We start from the raw sequence: 23,702 nt of genomic DNA on the forward strand, positions 1-23,702 counted from the left end.
TGTTTAATCAGAAACACACTTTAGCGTAACTTTAGTGATGCCTTTGTAATTAAAAATATGAAAGATATTTATTTACTCACATCCCCAGTTTGGTACTTTTTTATTTATGAAGGATGGGTGAAGTGAGAAGTCTGAACTTGGAATGGTGTAATATTTTATTTACTGCTGACAGTGTGAGCGGAATTGTTGACATGACATCACTTGCTGAACTTGGGGTTGAGGAGACCTTTGGATCTTTCCTATTAGGAGCTTCGAGTTGATGGAGCATTTCTTATTTATTTTTCCTAGTCATGTTGGACATTCTGAGTCACTAGCTTTAGTAACAAAGTAAATACACACTTTTAGTCCTTTTTCAGTGTTTTATTCCTTAAAGAAAATCACTAACTAAAATTCTGAATTTTTTTATTAACTCGGTGGACATCAGTTAATTTTAAGTCGTTTAGCTTTTAAACTTATTTAGGTAAACAGAAAAGTTTTTAGGCCGCCATTTTAAGAGTGACAACCACTTGTCCAATCTCTCTCAAGGACTATGTCCGAGTTCCCGCCCATACTCGTGTATGTGACCAATCAGAGAGCGCCGTGGCGGCGGGCCGCCATTTTGTGAGTCTATAAAGGATTGTACCGAACCTCGTTAGTGATTCCGCAAACCTGAAAGTGCCATGGACGGGTAAGTACAGGGGGAAAAAAGACATTTCGAGACATAAAAGTGTGTTTAAAAACAACTTCTCTGGTATTTCTGATGGTTACCCCTTCGCTCGTGGCGATTTTTTAATTCGAAGTATACTCGTGAATAAATGCGTTTATAGAATTTCAATGTGAAACATTTCTTTGAAACAAGCTGGCTAGCAACATGTCCGGGTTGAAACGTTAGGTTTTTTTTTTTTAATCCTACCCATGTTCTAACAAGTCCCGCCTCCTGTCTTGTGATTGGTTAGTTACTCCTAGTTACGTAGTAACAGCAAATAGCAGAAGGATGAGCGCTGAAGGCGGGATATTACTGTCCAATCCAAGCGCAGGAGGTAGGTTTTGTCGGAATACAGGCGGACATTAGTAACGCGGAAGCGAAGTTTGTACATCAGAAACCAACCTGTTGAAGATTATTATTAACATAATAACTTGTGTTCACTTTTAAACGGCAAGCACGTAAATAAAACACGCTGACTGGACAAATTTAAGAGTTTAAACTAACGTTAAGTCGGAACGCCTGTAGAATTTGTTGCGTTTCCTGTTGGAGAATGAACCGAGCCGGATTAATTGAGCTAGCTACTGTGTTTAAGTGCTTATAACTAACTAGTCTAACTTTCCCCTTCAGTAAACACGGTTAACTTTCTAAACTTTCTGTTCAGGTTTCATTTAAGACTTTAATCCTGTAAAAACTGTGGTGTTAATTCCTCTGCTCTGTTTGTGCAACTCCAATCCGGATTCAGATCATAAACAGCAGAAACTCCTCATTAAATCAAACTTTTTCTCTCGGTTTAAATGGTATACAATTAAAATCCTCAGTTTCGAATCCTAGATCCTGTGTAAGCGTGTGTTCTGTATTTGTTCCGCACTCATCCGATGTGTTTTGCTTTATGACGTCAGAAGTTTGTGAGGGACAAAATTACCACTAATAATCAGTGTGACTGTGAAAGACGTCAGAATTTCTTACTCGTGTAATTAAAGCTCCTGTCTGTAAACTTTATTAAGCTCTTATTCTCATTAAGCCGCTTTCCTCCTTTAAATACAGCTGTTTTCATCCTTTTACATAGAATTACGTAGTTGAAGGGAAAATCCATGTTTTAACACTTTTGTTGCTGAAGGATTTGTTCCTTGATGTAGAAAACGCGCTCGAAATAAATGTAGGTAATTTAAAAATGTTATTTTCACATTTCTTAAAACAAAGCTTTAGATTTTCAATAAAATATTAACAAATTCCATCCTAAAACTGAAGGGGGCGGGTGATTGTGTAGGGGGTGTGTAGAGGAGGTTGTAGGGGTGAGGGTGTGTGGGGGGGTGTAGGGAGGAGGGTATGTGGGGGGGTGTAGGGGTGAGGGTGTGTAGAGGAGGATGTAGGGGTGAGGGTGTGTAGAGGAGGATGTGGAGAAGATGGTGGGTGTACAGGGGACAGGGGGTATGTAGGGTGGGTGTGAAGATAGAGGTTGTAGGGAGGAGGGTGTGGAGGGGGGTGTAGGGGTGAGGGTGTATAGAGGAGGTTGTAGGGGTGAGGGTGTGTAGAGGAGGTTGTGGAGAAGATGGTGGGTGTACAGGGGACAGGGGGTATGTAGGGTGGGTGTGAAGATAGAGGTTGTAGGGAGGAGGGTGTGTGGGGGGGTGTAGGGGTGAGGGTGTGTAGAGGAGGTTGTAGGGGTGAGGGTGTGTAGAGGAGGTTGTGGAGAAGATGGTGGGTGTACAGGGGACAGGGGGTATGTAGGGTGGGTGTGAAGATAGAGGTTGTAGGGAGGAGGGTGTGGGGGGGGGGGTGTAGGGAGGAGGGTGTGGGGGGGGGGGTGTAGGGAGGAGGGTGTGTGGGGGGGGGTGTAGGGGTGAGGGTGTGTAGAGGAGGTTGTAGGGGTGAGGGTGTGTAGAGGAGGATGTGGAGAAGATGGTGGGTGTACAGGGGACAGGGGGTATGTAGGGTGGGTGTGAAGATAGAGGTTGTAGGGAGGAGGGTGTGTGTGGGGGGGGGGTGTAGGGAGGAGGGTGTGTGTGGGGGGGGGGTGTAGGGAGGAGGGTGTGTGGGGGGGGGGTGTAGGGGTGAGGGTGTGTGGGGGGGGGGTGTAGGGGTGAGGGTGTGTAGAGGAGGATGTGGAGAAGATGGTGGGTGTACAGGGGACAGGGGGTATGTAGGGTGGGTGTGAAGATAGAGGTTGTAGGGAGGAGGGTGTGTAGAGGAGGCTGTAGGGTGGGTGTGTAGGGGTGGGTGAAGGTGTAGTAGGAGGGGAAAGGGGGTGGGTGAGGGTGTGTAGGGCTGGGTGAAGGTGTAGGAGGATGGGTGTGTAAGGGGGGGAGAAGGTGGGGGTGTGTAGGGGGGAGGGTGTAGGACTGGGTGAAGGTGTAGGGGGGGAGAGGGGGTGGGTGAGGGTGTGTAGGGGGGAGGGTGTAGGACTGGGTGAAGGTGTAGGAGGATGGGTGTGTAGGGGGGGAGAGGGGGTGGGTGAGGGTGTGTAGGGGGGAGGGTGTAGGACTGGGTGAAGGTGTAGGAGGATGGGTGTGTAGGGGGGGAGAGGGGGTGGGTGAGGGTGTGTAGGGGGGAGGGTGTAGGACTGGGTGAAGGTGTAGGAGGATGGGTGTGTAAGGGGGTGAGGGTGTGTAGGGGGGAGGGTGTAGGACTGGGTGAAGGTGTAGGGGGGAGAGGGGGTGGGTGAGGGTGTGTAGGGGGGAGGGTGTAGGACTGGGTGAAGGTGTAGGAGGATGGGTGTGTAGGGGGAGAGGGGGTGGGTGAGGGTGTAGGGGGGAGTATAGGGGGCAGGGTGGGTGATAGAAAAGCTATGAGTACAAAAGCTATAAGGCTTTGAGGTTAATGGACATTAGGAATGAATTAATATTCATCATGTGTGCATTAGTATTCAAGTATCTTAAATACGTTTATGTGGCTAAAATTCTCCTTCAGTTGATCACTGACGGACTCTCGCTCGCTCGCCCTGTAATGTTGCTATGGTGACCAGTATGCCTCTGAGCTAATGAGTGAATCCGATTGGGTCAGGTGTAATTTGCTATGTGCAGCGTAACCATCTGAGGAACCAACTATATATATATTAATGTATTCTTTTCATTTTATTTCTACAGACGTTTAGAGACGGATTTGTATCCTCTGGGATCCAGCTACGTCACTGACATTGAGTGAGTTACACATCTTCAGCAGTTAAAGTTTAACTGTGTGTGTCTTTAGTGTCCCCCCCGGGCCTCTGTACTGCCCCCTGACCTCCTGGTCATAGTTTAGATTCTCGTACAGTCCACACAGGAGCGCACTGTTATCTCAGATAATCCAATCCGATCTGATCTAATCCAGTTCTCGGGTGCTGTTTGTGTCATGTGATGTTTGTTTAATTAGTGTTCAGTTTGAAAGTGGCTGTAATAAATAAAACTTTATTTTTTCTGATGAAATTAGTTTTAAGATGCTGTATTGTGTGTGTTGACTGTGTGTGTAAGTGCATGACGTTGTATGTAACTGCTGAAATGCTTTATTCCCTCTCCTCCTACAGCGGTGTCCATGATATAACAGTCGGCACAAAGGTACGTCCTGCCCCGTCGCTGTATCGTTACTATAGTAACAGCTCATTGACAGGGACTTGTACGGAGGACGCTCCGCTATGACGTGTTTGTCACAGTGTGATTGTTGATGTGAAGTTTTATTAAAATAAGGAGAAATGTGTTTACCGTGTATGGAAGGAGTCTCCAGTGTCAGCGCTTTAACAGTCAGAGGTAACGCTGTAACTAAGTTTTCCCACATCTTCAGGACAGAGGAGTTTATAGGAATAAAAAGTATGATGATCTTTAATAAAACACTCAGGGATGTGCTGTTAGGAAAATAATCAACCCCACATCATCAGACCAGCTCAGTGTTTATTACGTAATTATTCTCCAGTTATAATCTGTAGTTTATCAGCTTTTGCATCAGTGTGACTGTTTAATTCTATTACAATTAAAGTAAAAGCAGTGTTTAAGGTTTATAAACTTTAAAGTGGGGGGGGGGGGGGGCATTGTGCTTCTGGTTACCTTCAAATAGGGAAAATAAATAAGAGCTGGAAGCCGGCGGGGTATGGCATTCCTCAGAGCGGCATGGAGCTCCAGCGCTCGCTCAGATCCGCTCTCGTCCATTGTTCAGGAGCAGCTGTGTTTCCTTCCTCTGAGGATCTCAGCCATGTTTCCTGCTCCAGTGTGAGAGACCTCACAAGACAATCACATCACCGGCCTGAAAGACGTTTATACGATATACCATACACGTCAGTGTTTAGATTCACGCCTTAAAAAAAACTGCAAGGAAAAACTGAGTAGTGGGTTTATTTAATGTCTTCTAAAAAGTCAAATATAATTAAAATAACTTTTAACTCTGAAAAGGAGGAGAAAAGACTTAAACTGAACCTAAAATTCAACGTATAGTGTGTATTTAAAAAAAAAAAAAAAGGTAAAAAAAAATTTTTTGTATAGACCTGTGAGTAACAGACTAATAATTTTAATTCCTTCACAACCGAGGAAAACAGTAGAAAGTTTAAATTAAAATGATATTTAACACCCCCAAAAACCCACTCGCTTCCTTATACATGTGATTTATAAGTGATTATATTGTAAATGACACAAGATTTCTCTCTCTTTAGGGTTTGCAGGTCTTTATTCGCTTTACCTTTTAGTGTCCCCTGTTCCCAGAACTCAACTTTAAATGACAATAATGAAGAATAATTAATACACAGCTGAAATAATAAATAATTAAAACTAAATAACTAAAGTAAGAACTGTAAAAAATTCAAATAAATTAGGTTAATATAGAAAAAATATAAAAATATATGAATAAAAGCTTTAATGCACACAAGTAATGTGTGATTTTTATATATATATATATATATAACGCCTTGTTTTCCTGCTCAGCATCCGAGGATGTTTCTGTTTCAGTTTCAACTCCTTTACTGCTTTAAATAAACAATAACCTGCGTATATCCATTTTCCCTCACGCTGACTGCGCTAGCGTTTAGCAGAACTGAGAGATTGTCAGAGAATTAGACACGAGTGTTTCTACACGTGTATTTCCTGTAAGCGCTGCCTCGCCTCCGTTCACTGAAGATGTAACATTACAGACGTCTTTTACTGACGTTCAGTTCCACCTCGACGAACCGCTCCGAGTGGAGAATTGTTCAGACATAAAGGAAAACATCTTCAGGGTAAAACCTGATTTACTTTACATTTTACTTCATATTGTTTTCTCAGCAATAAATTTGTAACACAAGTAACGCAATTTTATTGACAGCGGTAACTAATCAAATTACATTTAAAATATGTTTCATTACTGCCTTAGTAACGTGTTACACCCGAATCTCAACTAAAAAAACTACAGTTTATTAGTGATATGAGTGCGGTGGGTGTGATGCTGTAAATCCTCGACTCGTTTATGAAGACGGGGGGTGGAGGTGGAGGAGGTGGAGGAGGAGGAACAGTGCAGTGTTTTAGTGTCGGTTATTAAAGCTGATGAACAGAACAGAAGTGACTTTGTGCTGCTGCTGGAGAGCGTAAAGCTTCTGTTCATCAGATCATGTGACCAAACAGACGCTCGCCATCTTGAAGCACTTTATTAAGAGACTGAGGCTGAAGTGTGTGTGTGTGGACGTGCTTTACAGTGGTGTATTTAAAACTAAAATGTGAAGTGTGTAGGAGCTCAGTGTGCTGGTTTGAGACAGAGCCTGTGTGTGTGTGTGAGATTAAAGCTGAGTATTCAGAATAAAAGAATGAAAGGCAGTTAGTTTAATCAGCATGGTCTAAACATTCTACACCTTCCACTAAACGCATCCATCATCATCTGATCCCGGTCAGCTATGAGTCGATCGTTTCAGTAATCAACCTGCTGTTTTCGTTCTTCGTTATTTAGGTAGTTTATTCATTATTTATGAAGAACTTATTGATTTTATTTGTTTTTTTTATTGACTTAATTTTTAAAAATACGAAATGCATTATGAATGCTATTTTGTTATATATTATCTTATTTGTATTTAAGTTTTATTTATGTATTTTTGTTCTGTATTAAGCAACTTTTTACAGAGTTTAAAATTTTTTTATTTTTAGTTATTTGGTTTTGTTTACTTGGTTGTTTTTTTTTTTTTTAATTTTATATTTATTAATCAAGCTATTTATTAGTTTAGTTAGTTATTTTACTTTTATTTGTTTAGAATTTTAGTTTTGTTATTTATATTTATTTTTATATTCCAAACTAAGCTATTTGTTTATTTATTATGCTGGTTATCATTTCCAGCTATCCGTTTATCTAGTTGCTTGTTTATTTTAGGCAGCCCATGATGGTGTGTGTGTGTGTGTGTGTGTGTGTTTGTGTTTATTTCAGAGAGGATCTGACGAACTCTTTTCCTCCTGTGTCTCTAACGGCCCGTATATCATGAGCTCAGGAGCAGGTACGCACCACGTCACAGTTGTTTCATGTTCATGAAGAACCTTTAAGCTGCCGTCGTCATGCACATAGGAGTCTCTGCAGAATAAGTGGGCGTGTCCTCAAACATTGAACTAAATTTATTTAAATGAGCTACCTAGGGTTTTTTTTTTCTTCTTCTCTTCTGTGACGAGGTGATTGATTATTTTGATTAATAGCTAAACTTGCGTGTGAAGTTGTAAACGCCGGAATGGTTGTTTGTGTCTCCAGCGAACGGTAACGACAGTAAGAAGTTTAAAGGGGACATCAGGAGTCCGGGAGTCCCCTCTCGGGTCGTCCATGTCAGGAAGTTACCCAGCGACATCAACGAGGCCGAGGTGATCTCGTTAGGACTTCCCTTCGGCAAAGTGACCAACCTGCTGATGCTCAAGGGCAAAAACCAGGTGTGTGTGTGAGACTGGCGTTAGCTAGTGAGTGGGAGTTGGCCAAGCCTTAACTGAAAAAAGATAAAAGCTCATGGTCAGGAAGAAGTTCAGTCATGTATTCATAAGTGTGTTGTGTGACCTCAGGCGTTTCTGGAGATGAACACTGAGGAGTCTGCTCAGACCATGGTGAACTATTACTCCTCAGTCACGCCCGTCATCCGAAATCATCCCGTCTTCATGCAGTACTCCAACCACAAGGAGCTGAAGACCGACAACTCGCCCAACCAAGTGGTACTTCACTGTCATTAACACAAACTTACACACACTGTGGTTTGGGACATGCCCAAAGTGGACTACTGATGGTGTTTATGTGCACTATGTAACGAATAGTAAATAAACACCATCAGTAGTCCACTGTGGGTGTGTCCCAAACCACGCACTATGTTCCCATTGACCCGGAAGCATTATTGTCCCCACCCCACTGGTTTCTACCAGTTTACTGCCCCACCCCTTTGTCTTTGTGCTGTTCTTGGCTCCGCCCCTTTGTCCCCTCTATGGCTGGATGATTTTGTACTGACTTGCTGATTAACACAGTGTGTAATATGGTGTTGGTGTAGCGTGCTCAGGCGGCCCTGCAGGCGGTCAACGCGGTTCAGACAGCCAGCGTGCCTCTAAGCGGCATGGATGCAGGAGGATCAGGAGGATCAGGAAGTCCTGTACTGAGGGTGATTGTGGAGAACCTGTTCTACCCTGTCACTCTGGAGGTTCTGCACCAGGTAACTGTACAACAATACAGCGTTTTATTCTGACCAATTATACACTCTGCATATAGAACTCGTTTAATTCTGTTTCTTCATGTTGGGGTAGATCTTCTCAAAGTTTGGCACGGTGCTGAAGATCATCACATTTACCAAAAACAATCAGTTCCAGGCTCTGGTTCAGTACTCGGACCCCATGACTGCTCAGCACGCCAAGCTGGTGAGCCGCTACCTATGCTCCCTCAGTGTGTAAAATCTACAGTCATTAATCAAATAACGTGGTGTTGGATTGTAGAGGATAAAGACTAACTACAGAACCAGAACATGGACAGGGTTCTCCATTTGTTCCTGATGAAGAGCTAAATCTTCAGTGATTACACCCACCTGCTGTTGTAACCATAACCACTGTCCTGTGCTCATCCCAGCACTCTCTTCCTCACCACTGTCGTTCTTTACACATCTAACGCCACATCTGGATTTCTGTTAAACTATTAAATGTTTATTTTTTTTGCCTCTTTCCTTCAGTCTCTGGATGGACAGAACATCTATAATGCCTGCTGTACGCTGCGCATCAGCTTCTCCAGACTCACCAGCCTGAACGTCAAGTACAACAACGATAAGAGCAGAGACTACACTCGGCCCGATCTGCCCACGGGGGACGGCCCGGCCTCGCTCGAATCGCAGACCATGGCCACCACCGCCTTCAGTAAGAACATCACAGCACTGCGGGGGCGTTTATTTATTTCTCACTGTAGCACTCATTAGGAATAACGGATTCTTTTCTCGAAGATGCATCGTTGTGTACAGCTTATTAATGAACTACTTATTTCCTAATCCTTTCTTTCTGTTTGTGTTGATCAGCTCCTGGTTTAATCTCTGCATCTCCGTTTGCGAGTGCTCACGGTTTCCCTCAAGCGTTCACCCTCCAGCAGGCTGCAGGTCAGATTACACCTGTACACACCGCATTAGAGTTCAAAACTCCTAATAATTATTCCTTTAAAAGCACTTTCAGTCATGTATGCTTAGCTAATCAAGCTTCTGTTGTAACTAACATTGCTCTTTTCCCAGTCGTAGGTCCGATATTCGCAAGCGTAGTGCTTGCATGGAAAATTGTGCAAACAGTCGTGCAATAAGATTCTGAATTTAATAGGGGTGTAATGATACACAACTCGCTATTTGAAATTCTCATATTTTTGATATTTTATGACTGTAAAAAACTACCTTTTTTTCTGGACCTTAAACCGTGCAAAACAATACTGTATAAAACTAAAGTTAAAGTTGCTATGAACAGAGGTTCAATATTGTAAATAAAATGTACTACATGTTCACCATATCTTAAAAATAAGGAAATATCGTATTTATTTTAAAAAAATGTGTTTAAAGAAAAGTTTGAAACATGATGAGCTCCGTTACAGCACACACGACAGCATTTCTGACTAGAAATAAAGCTCCAAAGAGGCTAAAATGCCCCTTGATGCATTTTTGCATCATGGGCGGGGAAAAAGTATTTACTTTAAAAACAATTATTGAAATATTGGGATTGTAGAATAAACCTGAGACATTAGTTTCAAGTAAACGTTTATCTTCAGGTTCTGCATCACATCCTGTCACACTTTAATGCATTGATCTGGTATCGTCATGGCGACACCCAGTGCATTTCCTTTGGTACATAAAACCTTGTGACCTCTGAGATGGCTCCGCCCATTTACCACTCTTTTAATTATGCAAATAAGTTTAAAAATATCCCTGATGACGCAAAGAAGCGATTTTATATTTTGTGTTTTTGGTTTTTCCCGTCCTCAGGTCTGTCTTTTCCCGGCGTTCCCAGTGGCTTGGCGTCTCTCGGCGTTTCTGCGGCCACTGCGGGTCGACTCGCGCTGACCGGCCTGAACACCACAACACACACTGTCCTGCTCGTCAGCAACCTCAACCCCGAGGTGTGTGAGAGAGGGATCACTTTGTTGTGAAGTTATTTAACTCGTGTATAGATGACAACCGTTAGATAAATCACTCGATTTGTTCAGTATTTTTATTGATTTAGGGATTTCATATTTTTCATCAGATATTCCAGTTTCTGCAGTATTTAATAAAAGATGAATTGTAAGTCGTTTTAGACTTTAAAGCAGGAATAAAGTAAAGCTGACGTGTCGAGGTTTTGACCATGAATCATGTTTATAATTTTCTCTTTGCCTTTTCCTGTGTTTCATTGTTAATCTGTTTCTCCTCTTTTTCTCTTAGTGAAGGCATTTAATTTTAGCGACTTCTGCAACACTGTGTGTACTCACCTGATCTTCTGTTTTTTTTTTCTTCTTTCTCTCTGTCTGTTGTTTTTTTTTTTTATATTTTTTATTTTTATATCTCCATCTTGCTCGTCCTGGCTTTTTTTTTTTCTCCCCATTGACGACGAACGACAAACCCACATTTGTTCTCTCCTGGATTTTTTTCTCCTTCTTTTACGTTCTGTTTGGATCTGCGGAAATGTCGAACCTGCACTTCTCCGATCTTTCTCCCTTCCCTTCCTCCCTCGCTGCCTTCCTCTGCTGTCTCTAAAGAGCGTTACGCCCCAATGCCTCTTTATTCTTTTCGGTATGTTATCACAGCCATCTCCTCCTTTTTGTGTTTCATATTTATAACCGTTCTGTCTCAGTATCTCCACCAATCAGCTTCAGGCAGATGCAGACATCATACGGGACGGGTTTAAGTTAGCAGGTTAGCTAATCGGCAACAAGATGCAGCATTTTTACTTTTTGTCACATCATAAAAATCTTTAAACAAAAATTAACCAGCTCTCCATGTTTAATCGAGGATTTTAATCAGGAAGTAACTTGTGTGCAATTTTCAGAAAAAGTGAGCTGCAGTGTGAAACGCGATCCACATTTAAGGTGGTTTAAAGTGTAAAGTCCCTTTTGCAAAGAAGTTTACATGCTCGAATCTCTATAATAACGAGAAAATTATTTTGTTTCTTGATCCAGAAGTGTGATTAATAGGAAGTGACACTGCATATTTAGTGTGCACTTGTGCATGTATAGGGATCATTTTAGATCCTTTTGGTTTCTGAGATGGAAGTGTTGCATCTTGTTGCCCATTCCTAAAGTCCTCTAAGCACCCCGTCCGATTTTAAACTCCATCTTAGCAATTTGCATGACATTTATTTTGCATGTTGTCATAAATCAGATCACATGATCACACAGCTGTAGACTGTATAGTCATTACGTAGGTGTAGTGTACACCAGGGCTGAGTTGCAGACAGGATGTAGCGCAGACTGATTACAATCAAACCCAGAATTGTAGTTATTATTGAATTACAGACATCACGTCTGTTAGTGACGAAGTGTGTTGTTTTAGTGCATGCTGTAACACCATCACTGAATTTCACTGATTTAATGATCTGTGTGTCAGGACTGAATGAAGCGTTGTGTTGTGTGTGTTTGTGTGTTGAAGGTGTGTATGGCGACGTGATGAGGGTGAAGATCCTCTTCAATAAGAAAGAAAACGCTCTGGTGCAGATGGCAGATGCAACACAAGCACAGCTCGGTAAATATAATTCATTGTTTACAGTATTGGATGGAGCGAGGGAGGGTGGGTAAAGATGGCGGTTGGAAAGAGAAAAGAAGGGGTAAGGAATGAGTGGAGTGTAGGGATGGATGGAGGGGGGGGGATATAGGGATGGAGAGCGGGATCGGGTACAGGGAGGTGATGGAGGGGGAGGGGATGGGATGGAGGGATGGGGTAGAGGGAGGGGATGGAGGGATGGGGTAGAGGGATGGAGAGCGGGATCGGGTAGAGGGAGGGGAGGGGTGGAGGGATGGGGTAGAGGGATGAGGATGGAGGGATGGGGTAGAGGGATGGAGAGCGGGATCGGGTAGAGGGAGGGGAGGGGTAGAGGGATGGGATGGAGGGATGGGGTAGAGGGATGGGGAGGGGATATAGGGATGGAGAGTGGGATTGGGTACAGGGAGGTGATGGAGAGGGGAGGGAATAGAGGGAGGGGATGGGATGGAGGGAGGTGATGGAGATGGGATGGAGGGATGGGGGAGGGGGATGAGGATGGAGGGATGGAGAGGGGATATAGGGATGGAGAGCGGGATCGGGTACAGGGAGGTGATGGAGGGGGTAGAGGGAGGGGATGGAATGGAGGGATGGGGTAGAGGGAGGGGATGGGGTAGAGGGATGGGGAGGGGATATAGGGATGGAGAGTGGGATCGGGTACAGGGAGGTGATGGAGAGGGGAGGGAATAGAGGGAGGGGATGGGATGGAGGGAGGTGATGGAGATGGGATGGAGGGGATGGGATGGAGGGATGGGGGAGGGGGATGGAGGGATGGAGAATGGGATCGGGTAGAGGGAGGTGATGGAGAGGGGAGGGAATAGAGGGAGGGGATGGGATGGGGGAGGGGGATGAGGATGGAGGGATGGAGAGGGGATATAGGGATGGAGAGCGGGATCGGGTACAGGGAGGTGATGGAGAGGGGAGGGGATATAGGGATGGAGAGCGGGATCGGGTAGAGGGAGGTGATGGAGGGGGTAGAGGGAGGGGATGGAATGGAGGGATGGGGTAGAGGGAGGGGATGGGGTAGAGGGATGGGGAGGGGATATAGGGATGGAGAGTGGGATTGGGTACAGGGAGGTGATGGAGAGGGGAGGGAATAGAGGGAGGGGATGGGATGGAGGGAGGTGATGGAGATGGGATGGGGGAGGGGGATGAGGATGGAGGGATGGGGTAGAGGGAGGGGATGGAGGGATGGGGTAGAGGGATGGGGTAGAGGGATGGGGTAGAGGGATGAGGATGGAGGGATGAGGATGGAGGGATGGGGGAGGGGGATGAGGATGGAGGGATGGGGTAGAGGGAGGGGATGGAGGGATGGGGTAGAGGGATGAGGATGGAGGGATGGGGTAGAGGGATGAGGATGGAGGGATGAGGATGGAGGGATGGGGTAGAGGGATGGAGAGCGGGATCGGGTAGAGGGAGGGGAGGGGTGGAGGGATGGGGTAGAGGGATGAGGATGGAGGGATGGGGTAGAGGGATGGAGAGCGGGATCGGGTAGAGGGAGGGGAGGGGTAGAGGGATGGGATGGAGGGATGGGGTAGAGGGATGGGGAGGGGATATAGGGATGGAGAGTGGGATTGGGTACAGGGAGGTGATGGAGAGGGGAGGGAATAGAGGGATGGGATGGAGGGAGGTGATGGAGATGGGATGGAGGGATGGGGGAGGGGGATGAGGATGGAGGGATGGAGAGGGGATATAGGGATGGAGAGCGGGATCGGGTAGAGGGAGGTGATGGAGGGGGTAGAGGGAGGGGATGGAATGGAGGGATGGGGTAGAGGGAGGGGATGGGGTAGAGGGATGGGGAGGGGATATAGGGATGGAGAGTGGGATCGGGTACAGGGAGGTGATGGGGAGGGAATAGAGGGAGGGGATGGGATGGAGGGAGGTGATGGAGATGGGATGGAGGGGATGGGATGGAGGGATGGGGGAGGGGGATGGAGGGATGGAGAGTGGGATCGGGTAGAGGGAGGTGATGGAGAGGGGAGGGAATAGAGGGAGGGGATGGGATGGAGGGATGGGGGATAGGGATGGAGAGGGGATATAGGGATGGAGAGCGGGATCGGGTAGAGGGAGGTGATGGAGGGGGTAGAGGGAGGGGATGGAATGGAGGGATGGGGTAGAGGGAGGGGATGGGGTAGAGGGATGGGGAGGGGATATAGGGATGGAGAGTGGGATCGGGTACAGGGAGGTGATGGAGAGGGGAGGGAATAGAGGGAGGGGATGGGATGGAGGGAGGTGATGGAGATGGGATGGAGGGAGGGGGATGGAGAGTGGGATCGGGTAGAGGGAGGTGATGGAGGGGGTAGAGGGAGGGGATGGAATGGAGGGATGGGGTAGAGGGAGGGGATGGAATGGAGGGATGGGGTAGAGGGAGGTGATGGAGGGAGGGGATGGAGAGGGGTATGAGGATGGAGGGGGGTATAGGGAGGGGATGGAGAGTGGGATGGGGTAGGGAGGGATGGGGTAGAGGGAGGGGATGGAGAGGGGGATGAGGATGGAGGGGGGGATATAGGGATGGGATGTAGAGGGGGATGGAGGGATGGGGTAGAGGGAGGGGATGGGATGGAGGGATGGGATGGAGGGAGGTGATGGAGATGGGATGGAGGGATGGGGGAGGGGGATGAGGATGGAGGGATGGGGTAGAGGGAGGGGATGGAGGGATGGGGTAGAGGGATGAGGATGGAGGGATGGGGTAGAGGGATGAGGATGGAGGGATGAGGATGGAGGGATGGGGTAGAGGGATGAGGATGGAGGGATGAGGATGGAGGGATGGGGGAGGGGGATGAGGATGGAGGGATGGGGTAGAGGGAGGGGATGGAGGGATGGGGTAGAGGGATGAGGATGGAGGGATGGGGTAGAGGGATGAGGATGGAGGGATGAGGATGGAGGGATGAGGATGGAGGGATGGGGTAGAGGGATGGAGAGCGGGATCGGGTAGAGGGAGGGGAGGGGTGGAGGGATGGGGTAGAGGGATGAGGATGGAGGGATGGGGTAGAGGGATGGAGAGCGGGATCGGGTAGAGGGAGGGGAGGGGTAGAGGGATGGGATGGAGGGATGGGGTAGAGGGATGGGGTAGAGGGATGGGGAGGGGATATAGGGATGGAGAGTGGGATTGGGTACAGGGAGGTGATGGAGAGGGGAGGGAATAGAGGGATGGGATGGAGGGGGGTGATGGAGATGGGATGGAGGGATGGGGGAGGGGGATGAGGATGGAGGGATGGAGAGGGGATATAGGGATGGAGAGCGGGATCGGGTAGAGGGAGGTGATGGAGGGGGTAGAGGGAGGGGATGGAATGGAGGGATGGGGTAGAGGGAGGGGATGGGGTAGAGGGATGGGGTAGAGGGATGGGGAGGGGATATAGGGATGGAGAGTGGGATCGGGTACAGGGAGGTGATGGAGAGGGGAGGGAATAGAGGGAGGGGATGGGATGGAGGGAGGTGATGGAGATGGGATGGAGGGGATGGGATGGAGGGAGGGGGATGGAGGGATGGGGGAGGGGGATGGAGGGATGGAGAGTGGGATCGGGTAGAGGGAGGTGATGGAGAGGGGAGGGAATAGAGGGAGGGGATGGGATGGAGGGATGGGGGAGGGGGATGGGGATGGAGGGATGGAGAGCGGGATCGGGTAGAGGGAGGTGATGGAGGGGGTAGAGGGAGGGGATGGAATGGAGGGATGGGGTAGAGGGATGGGGAGGGGATATAGGGATGGAGAGTGGGATCGGGTACAGGGAGGTGATGGAGAGGGGAGGGAATAGAGGGAGGGGATGGGATGGAGGGAGGTGATGGAGATGGGATGGAGGGAGGGGGATGGAGAGTGGGATCGGGTAGAGGGAGGTGAGGGAGGGGATGGAATGGAGGGATGGGGTAGAGGGAGGGGATGGAATGGAGGGATGGGGTAGAGGGAGGTGATGGAGGGAGGGGATGGAGAGGGGTATGAGGATGGAGGGGGGTATAGGGAGGGGATGGAGAGTGGGATGGGGTAGGGAGGGATGGGGTAGAGGGAGGGGATGGAGAGGGGGATGAGGATGGAGGGGGGGATATAGGGATGGGATGTAGAGGGGGATGGAGGGATGGGGTAGAGGGATGGGATGGAGGGGATGGGATGGAGGGATGGGGGATGAGGATGGAGAGCGGGATCGGGTAGAGGGAGGTGATGGAGGGGGTAGAGGGAGGGGATGGAGAGGGGAATGAGGATGGAGGGATGGAGAGGGGGATGAGGATGGAGGGGGGGATATAGGGATGGGATGGAGGGAGGGATGGGGTAGAGGGAGGGGATGGAGGGATGGGGTAGAGGGAGGGGATGGAGGGATGGGGTAGAGGGAGGGGATGGAGAGGGGGATGAGGATGGAGGGATGGAGAGGGGGATGAGGATGGAGGGGGGGATATAGGGATGGGATGGAGGGATGGGGTAGAGGGAGGGGATGAGGATGGGGGGGGTGGAGGGATGGAGGGATGGGGTAGAGGGAGGGGATGAGGATGGGGGGGGAATGGAGGGATGGGGTAGAGGGAGGGGATGGAGGGATGGAGAGGGGGATGAGGATGGAGGGATGGAGAGGGGGATGAGGATGGAGGGGGGGATATAGGGATGGGATGGAGAGCGGGATGGGGTAGATGGATGGAGGGGGGGATATAGGGATGGAGAGGGGGATGGGGTAGAGGGAGGTGATGGAGAGATGGATGGAGGGGGCGATATAGGGATGGAGAGGGGGATGGAGGGATGTTGAGCGGGATGGGGTAGAGGAGGATGGGGTAGGGGGAAGGGATGGAAAGGGGGATGAGGATGGAGGGAGGGATGGAGAGGGGGATGAGGATGGAGGGGGGATATAGGGATGGAGAGGGGGATAGAGGGATGGAGAAGGGGATGGATGGAGGGGGCGATATAGGGATGGAGAGGGGGATGGAGGGATGGAGAGTGGGATGGGGAAGAGGGAGGTGATGGAGAGCGGGATGGGGTAGAGGGGGATGAGGATGGAGGGGGGGATATAGGGATGGAGAGGGGGATGGAGAGGGAGATGAGGAGGGAGATGGAGGGATGAGGATGGAGAGCAGGATGGGATGGAGGGATGGAGAGCGGGATTGGGTAGAGGGATGGAGAGGGGGATGAGGATGGAGAGCCGGATGGCGTAGAGGGAGGTGATGGAGGGGGGATATAGGGACGGGATAGTGGGAGGGGGTTGGGAATATGGAGATGTGATAGTGGGAAGTGGTTGGGAATATGCAGATTGGATAGTGGGAGGGGGTTGGGAATATGGAGATGGGGTAGTGGGATGGAGATGTGATAGTGGGAGGGGGTTTGGAATATTGAGATGTGATAGTGGGAGGTGGTTGGGAATATGGAGATGGGGTAGTGGGAGGTGGTTGGGAATATGGAGATGGTGTAGTGGGAGGGGGTTGGGAATATGGAGATGGGGTAGTGGGATGGAGATGGGATAGTGGGAGGGGGTTTGGAATATTGAGATGTGATAGTGGGAGGTGGTTGGGAATATTGAGATGTGATAGTGGGAGGTGGTTGGGAATATGGAGATGGGGTAGTGGGAGGTGGTTGGGAATATGGAGATGGGATAGTGGGAGGGGGTTTGGAATATTGAGATGTGATAGTGGGAGGTGGTTGGGAATATTGAGATGTGATAGTGGGAGGTGGTTGGGAATATGGAGATGTGATAGTGGGAGGTGGTTGGGAATATGGAGATGTGATAGTGGGAGGTGGTTGGGAATATGGAGATGGGGTAGTGGGAGGTGGTTGGGAATATGGAGATGGGGTAGTGGGAGGGGGTTGGGAATATGGAGATGGGGTAGTGGGATGGAGATGGGATAGTGGGAGGGGGTTTGGAATATTGAGAGGGAGGGGATGAAGAGGGGGATGAGGATAGAGAGATGGTATGGCGGGGTGTAGGGGGATGGGATAGTGGGAGGTGGTTGGGAATATGGAGAGAGAGGGGATGGGGGGTATGGAGGGGGATCAGGAGGGAGGGATAAAGATGGATAGAGGGATCCATCTTTTTATTTGCTTGTAGAGTTCAGTGACACTGCAGAATTTCACATTAAGGTTGTGTCTCACTGTGTACTAGATAGTTTGTGTAGTGTGAATATACTTGGATTAGGGGTGTGTGGTTTGAGACGCTGCCCAAACTAACGGGCTTTAATAATGATGTATAATAATGCGTGTGTGTCTGTGTGTGTATCAGCGATGAGCTACCTGAATGGTCAGAAGCTGCATGGGAAGCCTCTGCGTGTGACTCTTTCCAAACACACCACAGTGCAGCTTCCCAGAGAGGGACACGAGGACCAGGGACTCACTAAAGACTTCTCCACCTCTCCTCTACACCGCTTCAAAAAACCTGGCTCCAAGAACTACTCCAACATCTTCCCTCCGTCCTCCACCCTCCACCTGTCCAACATCCCGTAAGTCTCCGCCCTCCGCCTGTCCAACATCCCGTAAGTCTCCGCCCTCCGCCTGTCCAACATCCCGTAAGTCTCCGCCCTCCGCCTGTCCAACATCCCGTAAGTCTCCGCCCTCCGCCTGTCCAACATCCCGTAAGTCTCCGCCCTCCGCCTGTCCAACATCCCCCAAGTCTCCGCCCTCCGCCTGTCCAACATCCCCCAAGTCTCCGCCCTCCGCCTGTCCAACATCCCCCAAGTCTCCGCCCTCCGCCTGTCCAACATCCCCCAAGTCTCCGCCCTCCGCCTGTCCAACATCCCCCAAGTCTCCGCCCTCCGCTTGTCCTACATGTGTCCTGCACCAGCTCCATCACCAAACACAGGGAGAATAAGTAGTATGTATGTAGAGCTGATGACACTTTTATTGCATTTAGCAGTAACGTGTGTGTGTGTGTGTGTGTAGACCTGCTGTTGGTGAAGATGACCTTAAAGGACTGTTCATAAGTTCAGGAGCCACGGTGAAAGCCTTCAAGTTTTTCCAGTATGTTCTCTCTCTCTCTCACTCAAACACTCACTGCACCTACACTTTATCCTCTTTATTTATTTGTTTTAATGTTTATAAACAAATATTTGTGTGACCATGTTTATTTGTTTTTTTGTTGTTTTTTTTATTAAAAATGCTTTGTTGGGATTTATATTGCATTAGATTCTATATTTGTGGGGGGGTTTTCTGTTTATATTTTCACAGCATTTTTTATTTTAATTTTGTGGATTTTTTTTAAAAAACAACTTTATTTACAAAACACTGCGTACACTTTTTTCTTCAAAATTGTTTATATTTAATTATATTATTTTGTGTTTCTCCTAAGGTTAATTTTGCTCATTTATATTAATTTCCTTTTTTCCATTTTTGTCATCTTTTGTTTAACTTTTAGGTTTTTTTTTAATGTTTCTGCTTTATTTTCTACCTGTTTTTTTAAATTACTTTTTTCTCCCTTTTTATTTATTTTCTTTTACTTTTATTTAATTTAATTTTCTTCGAAGCACTGCTATATTTTTAACCGATTTCCTGTTTTCCGCCCGCTCCCTCTGTTCTCTCAGGAAGGACCACAAGATGGCGCTGATTCAGCTGGGCTCAGTAGAGGAGGCCATTGAATCTCTCATCGAGTTCCACAATCACGATTTGGGCGAGAACCATCACCTCCGCGTCTCCTTCTCCAAATCCACTATCTGAGACTCACACAGGGTTCAAAATGTCTCTCACACACACACACACACACACACACACACACACACACTTCATCATTCCTTTTCTTATGATTCACACACAGAAGAAACCCAATATTTTAATTTGGGTTTCATTTGTATTCTTTTATTTCCTCGCACATTTTCTTAAACATTTTGGTGCAAAAAAATAATTTGTAGTGTAATCATCTTTGTTTATCGTTATATCTCTATATATATCTCTATACGCTGATCGTTTTTCTATGGGGATTCTGGGAAATGGTGTGGGGTGTCCTTTTTTTTCTTTTTTTTTTTTTATCTTGCAATCATAAATGCTGCCTGGTTCACAATCAGTGCCTATAATCACACACAAACACAACAAGCAGTCGCTCTAAATTTCAAAAACGACCTGTTCTCATTTTTGCCTTTCAAAAAGCAGTGCCTTATATGGTCACTTCCTGTTAGACTGTAATTCTGTTTCTGATAAAGCACTCAAGATTTTGATTTTCATTTCTGGGTAAATTTGACTATTTTTGGTTTATAAAGGAACGGATTTGCATACGAATCAGTTTTATTTGCATATCAGACATCCAGAGCAGTAATTTATTCTTTTTATTTCCATGTTTCTCAGATATGTTAAAATAAAACCATGTTCTTATATTATGACTTCAGATATTGTGTAGAATGTAGCAGATTATAAACAATTCATCTGAATCATTGTGGAGAATATGAAGATTTTCTACGAAGAGGTGTTTTTGTGTTGAGTAAAGACATGTTTGGTAATGAAGCAGGTTAATTTGCATATGCGTATCGTTATTCCTGTTTTGTGGCATAAAGAATCTTTTTTATATTCCAAACAAAGCTACAAATTCCTCTTCTGGAGAAAATTTGAGTAACGATTCATCACTTCAGGGCTTTTTGATAGTTTTGATAGTAGAACCTTGTTGGTCGTATATTAATTATTCAGATTAGTCTATAGGACACGCCCCTTGTTAGATTATATTTGCATATTGGAGCCATTTTAGGGCTTTTTGATTCATTTCTTACTCGGATTATTTGTTACGTGCTCTAAGGATCTTTACGTGACTGCTGTAGATGGTCGAGAGGAATTTGAATCCTCTTATGAAGTAAATTTGAATAAGAGTTTTCTTTTGGAGCGATTTACATGTATAAAAAAGATATTTGTATCTAGAGTAAGAAGAAAAAAAATCAGGTTAAAGTGCCTCAAAATCAGCCAAGTGATATATTATTAATTAATTTGCCATATGATTAATTTTATATTGGCGCTTCAGGTGGTTGTTTGCGGGATTTTCACAATAAAAGGACATTCAGCTTTAATCGCAGTTAATTTGCATATTAATCCCAGGCATATTTTTTCTAATTCTTTACAGATTATTGATTTATTTTGTAAAGAATTTGATCATGAATTTGTCATTAAACAGCTATCCAGACATCGCTGGGATTTACAAGATCAATTTAAACTTGATCCTTTTTCTCTTATTTTAATTTGAACAAGTTAATTTGCATATCAAGCCTTGTCTTGTGATTTATTTTGGTCTTTGTTTTGTAAATCTTCAGATAAATGTTCTGAGATCATATGAAATGTTTGAGATTTAGTTATCTTATTGAGCATTGTTTATCCCCCTGTTAATTTGCATATTAATGCTGGGTAAATCCTGTGTTCCAGTGGATCAGGACTGATCAGAGTCTATAGAAATTATTTTGGTGTATTAAATGTTAGATTTTGGATATGAAGGTTAAATATTCCAGTGGTTCGAGGCTAATGATTGGGATTGTTGTTGAATAATTTTTTTTATTTGTATATCCTAGCTTTAGATAGCTGAGTTTAGCCCCGCCCCTTTTAGTTCATTTTGTTGTTGTTATTGCTGTATTGCTACACTTCTATTCACAATTCTTGTACGTGTACACACACACACGCATGCACGTGTGTTGACATGGCTGATGTAATGGAGACGGATCACTGTGCCTTCACTCACTCAGTGATTAATTTCTGCACAAAGCACTAAAACTTCATTTTAATTCACATAACTGCGGGCCCAAACATGGCATCGCTGCTGCCTTTACCGTTTAAATTCAGCATTCATGTTCAGAGTGTTTACACTTTATTCCCTCAGACACCAAATCTACTTCCTGTTCAAACCTCTCAATGTCTTAATGATGAAATGGGTCTTTATTTTGGGCACTTTGTTTGTTTGTAATGTAGTTAACGAGATTGTGTTTGCATTTCTGTATATAAATAAAACATTCACAGCTTTCCTCCTTTCACACCAAACGCCGGCGTATGCTAGCTCAGCACCACCAGTTTAGCATGGTGTCCTAATTTACACAATGTTCCAGTTGATTGTGAAAGATGAGCTCTGCTGCCATGCTTTAAGCCACGCCCCCCACCTGAGTGTGATACAGGTGCAGAGTGCTAGACCGGAGCCTGCTAGCGTCTCTTACTTGGTTGATAGAACGCGTTTGGTGTAAAGGTGGCGCTGTGCACGTTTTATTCTGGGGTAAAACGTCTGGTTTATTACTCTCTCATTCCTTTTCCCACATTTTGATTTTGCTCAGATGCCTTTAATCGTTAAACACAAAGACCAAAACATTTGTAGTCTTAAGATGGCGTGGAGTTTAAACTCGCCACTCACAGTGCATTATGGGTAATGGCTGACGTTCCAGTAAGTGCACTAATACAGTCTTTAATTCTAGTATTTGGGACGAAGGGGTACTTTTCTCCCCTCGTTTTGTTTTTCTCTTCCCCTGTTCCTGAGTTATGGTTGAAATGAAAATCACGTCTCTATGTATATTTTGATAAAGTCGACATTGTAGAGCATTTATGTTTTGTATTACACAGAATATTAAAGATGTTCCATCACAGCGTGTGTACGTTTATGGAAACACAGCCATGCGTTCCCTCTTTTTATTTCTTCATTCTTTCAATAAATCCTTCATTCCTTTTGCCTCGTCTTCGGTTTCTCGCTTTTGTTAACGTCTTCACTTTCTGCAGCTTTTTACTCACAGATCATCTGTTCGTTTAATTCTCATCGCTCCGCTGTCTTTCTCTCTGTTAAAGCACAGCTTTCGGTTGCTGTGGACTTGGTTGTAGGTGTGTTACACTGTGTGGGTGAATTGTTCCTAATCATTTTGGGGTGTAGGTGGGGATTCTGGTGGAACATGAGGCCTTGCACACCAGTAAGGGTGGTTTAATTGTTAAATGTGGGGAAAGTGAATATGAATATATTCAATTTACATCACAGGTTGTGGAAAAGGACTGCAAGCAGCAGGTCTAGATGTGTCTAGCTGTTTTAATGTTAATGTTGGAGAGCTGGTAAGTGGCTAAATTCCTCCAGCTTCAAGAGTTTAACTTCACCTGATTACTGATCTTTTCATCCGAGGTTTCAATGACCACAAGAACATTAAGATCCCCACGTATTGGGGGGCAGAAATCATTTCAACTCTGCATTGCAGCAAACAAAAAAAAAAGACTGCTTTTCTGCAGAATTAATACTCCGCACACAGGAATTAGAAAGTTTTATAAAAGAAGTTATGACTTTTATAAATGAGTTCTTACAGCAGGGGGAGCAACAAGACTACAGCTGACTGGATTCTCACATCATGTTTCTGTTTCACTTATAAATCTGCTTGTTTAATGTACTTAGAGCCTGGATTTACTTCTGATTTATTTCTTTTTCTTGATTTCGTGTGAATCTCACACCTGTTTCCTATCACTCTGTTTCTCCATATTCATAATTCTGTGCTAATGTTTTTTTGGGTTTTTTTTAAAAACAAAACACAGGAGACCGATCACATTCTGTAATGTTTTTGTCCAATGATCCGAAGAAAAAATTAAACATTCTTGCCTTGGTTGCAAGTTCCTGCTCCGGTTCTGAGAATTGATGAATAAATAAGCAGTCTCCCTCTCGTTCCATTTACAGAGATGCCTAGTGATATTTAAAATCATTACAATCATGCATACCTTAAAATTGAACATTTTTAATGTAAAAAAAAATTCAAAATTTGGGCTTTTTTTTTTTTATCTCAAAATACATGAGTCCCATTTACAACACTTATTTGTTTCATAGTCTAAATACGACTTTAAATAAACCTTAAGTGGTTTTTAAGCAATTTTTTAAATCTATTTTTTAAATGATAGAAAATCCTCGACTGCAAAATATTCTAAAAATGATTTCACGTTGAAAATAGAATTTTGTCGTATAGCTTTACATTCAGTATGGATTTCAGTAACATACAGGTTAATTTGTTTTATCACAGAACAAAAGAGGCTGGAAATTTGAAGTT

General features: G+C 45.6%; 1 protein-coding gene across 1 annotated transcript; it reads left to right on the forward strand.

The window, feature by feature from the left end:
- Nucleotides 1-593: 593 nt before the first annotated feature.
- ptbp1a (polypyrimidine tract binding protein 1a) lies at nucleotides 594-22,280 on the forward strand. The gene is made up of 16 exons (XM_017491148.3): nucleotides 594-667; nucleotides 3,769-3,822; nucleotides 4,185-4,215; nucleotides 7,025-7,091; nucleotides 7,337-7,509; nucleotides 7,636-7,782; nucleotides 8,109-8,267; nucleotides 8,359-8,469; nucleotides 8,775-8,955; nucleotides 9,111-9,188; nucleotides 10,053-10,186; nucleotides 10,802-10,835; nucleotides 11,691-11,783; nucleotides 17,981-18,197; nucleotides 18,637-18,714; nucleotides 19,275-22,280. Exons 1-16 carry the CDS (start codon nucleotides 660-662, stop codon nucleotides 19,405-19,407), a joined length of 1,698 nt encoding a protein of 565 aa, XP_017346637.1. The 5' UTR covers nucleotides 594-659; the 3' UTR covers nucleotides 19,408-22,280.
- Nucleotides 22,281-23,702: the final 1,422 nt, after the last annotated feature.

Source organism: Ictalurus punctatus, chromosome 17 (assembly GCF_001660625.3).
Source record: "Ictalurus punctatus breed USDA103 chromosome 17, Coco_2.0, whole genome shotgun sequence".
In the NCBI taxonomy this organism is placed as follows: domain Eukaryota; kingdom Metazoa; phylum Chordata; class Actinopteri; order Siluriformes; family Ictaluridae; genus Ictalurus; species Ictalurus punctatus.

Bases quoted from the DNA above. Each gene is read 5' to 3' on its own strand.
- ptbp1a (XM_017491148.3), top strand. The intron at 4,216-7,024 runs GTACGTCCTGCC...TGTTTATTTCAG, and splicing joins ATATAACAGTCGGCACAAAG to AGAGGATCTGACGAACTCTT. The intron at 9,189-10,052 runs GTCAGATTACAC...TCCCGTCCTCAG, and splicing joins CACCCTCCAGCAGGCTGCAG to GTCTGTCTTTTCCCGGCGTT.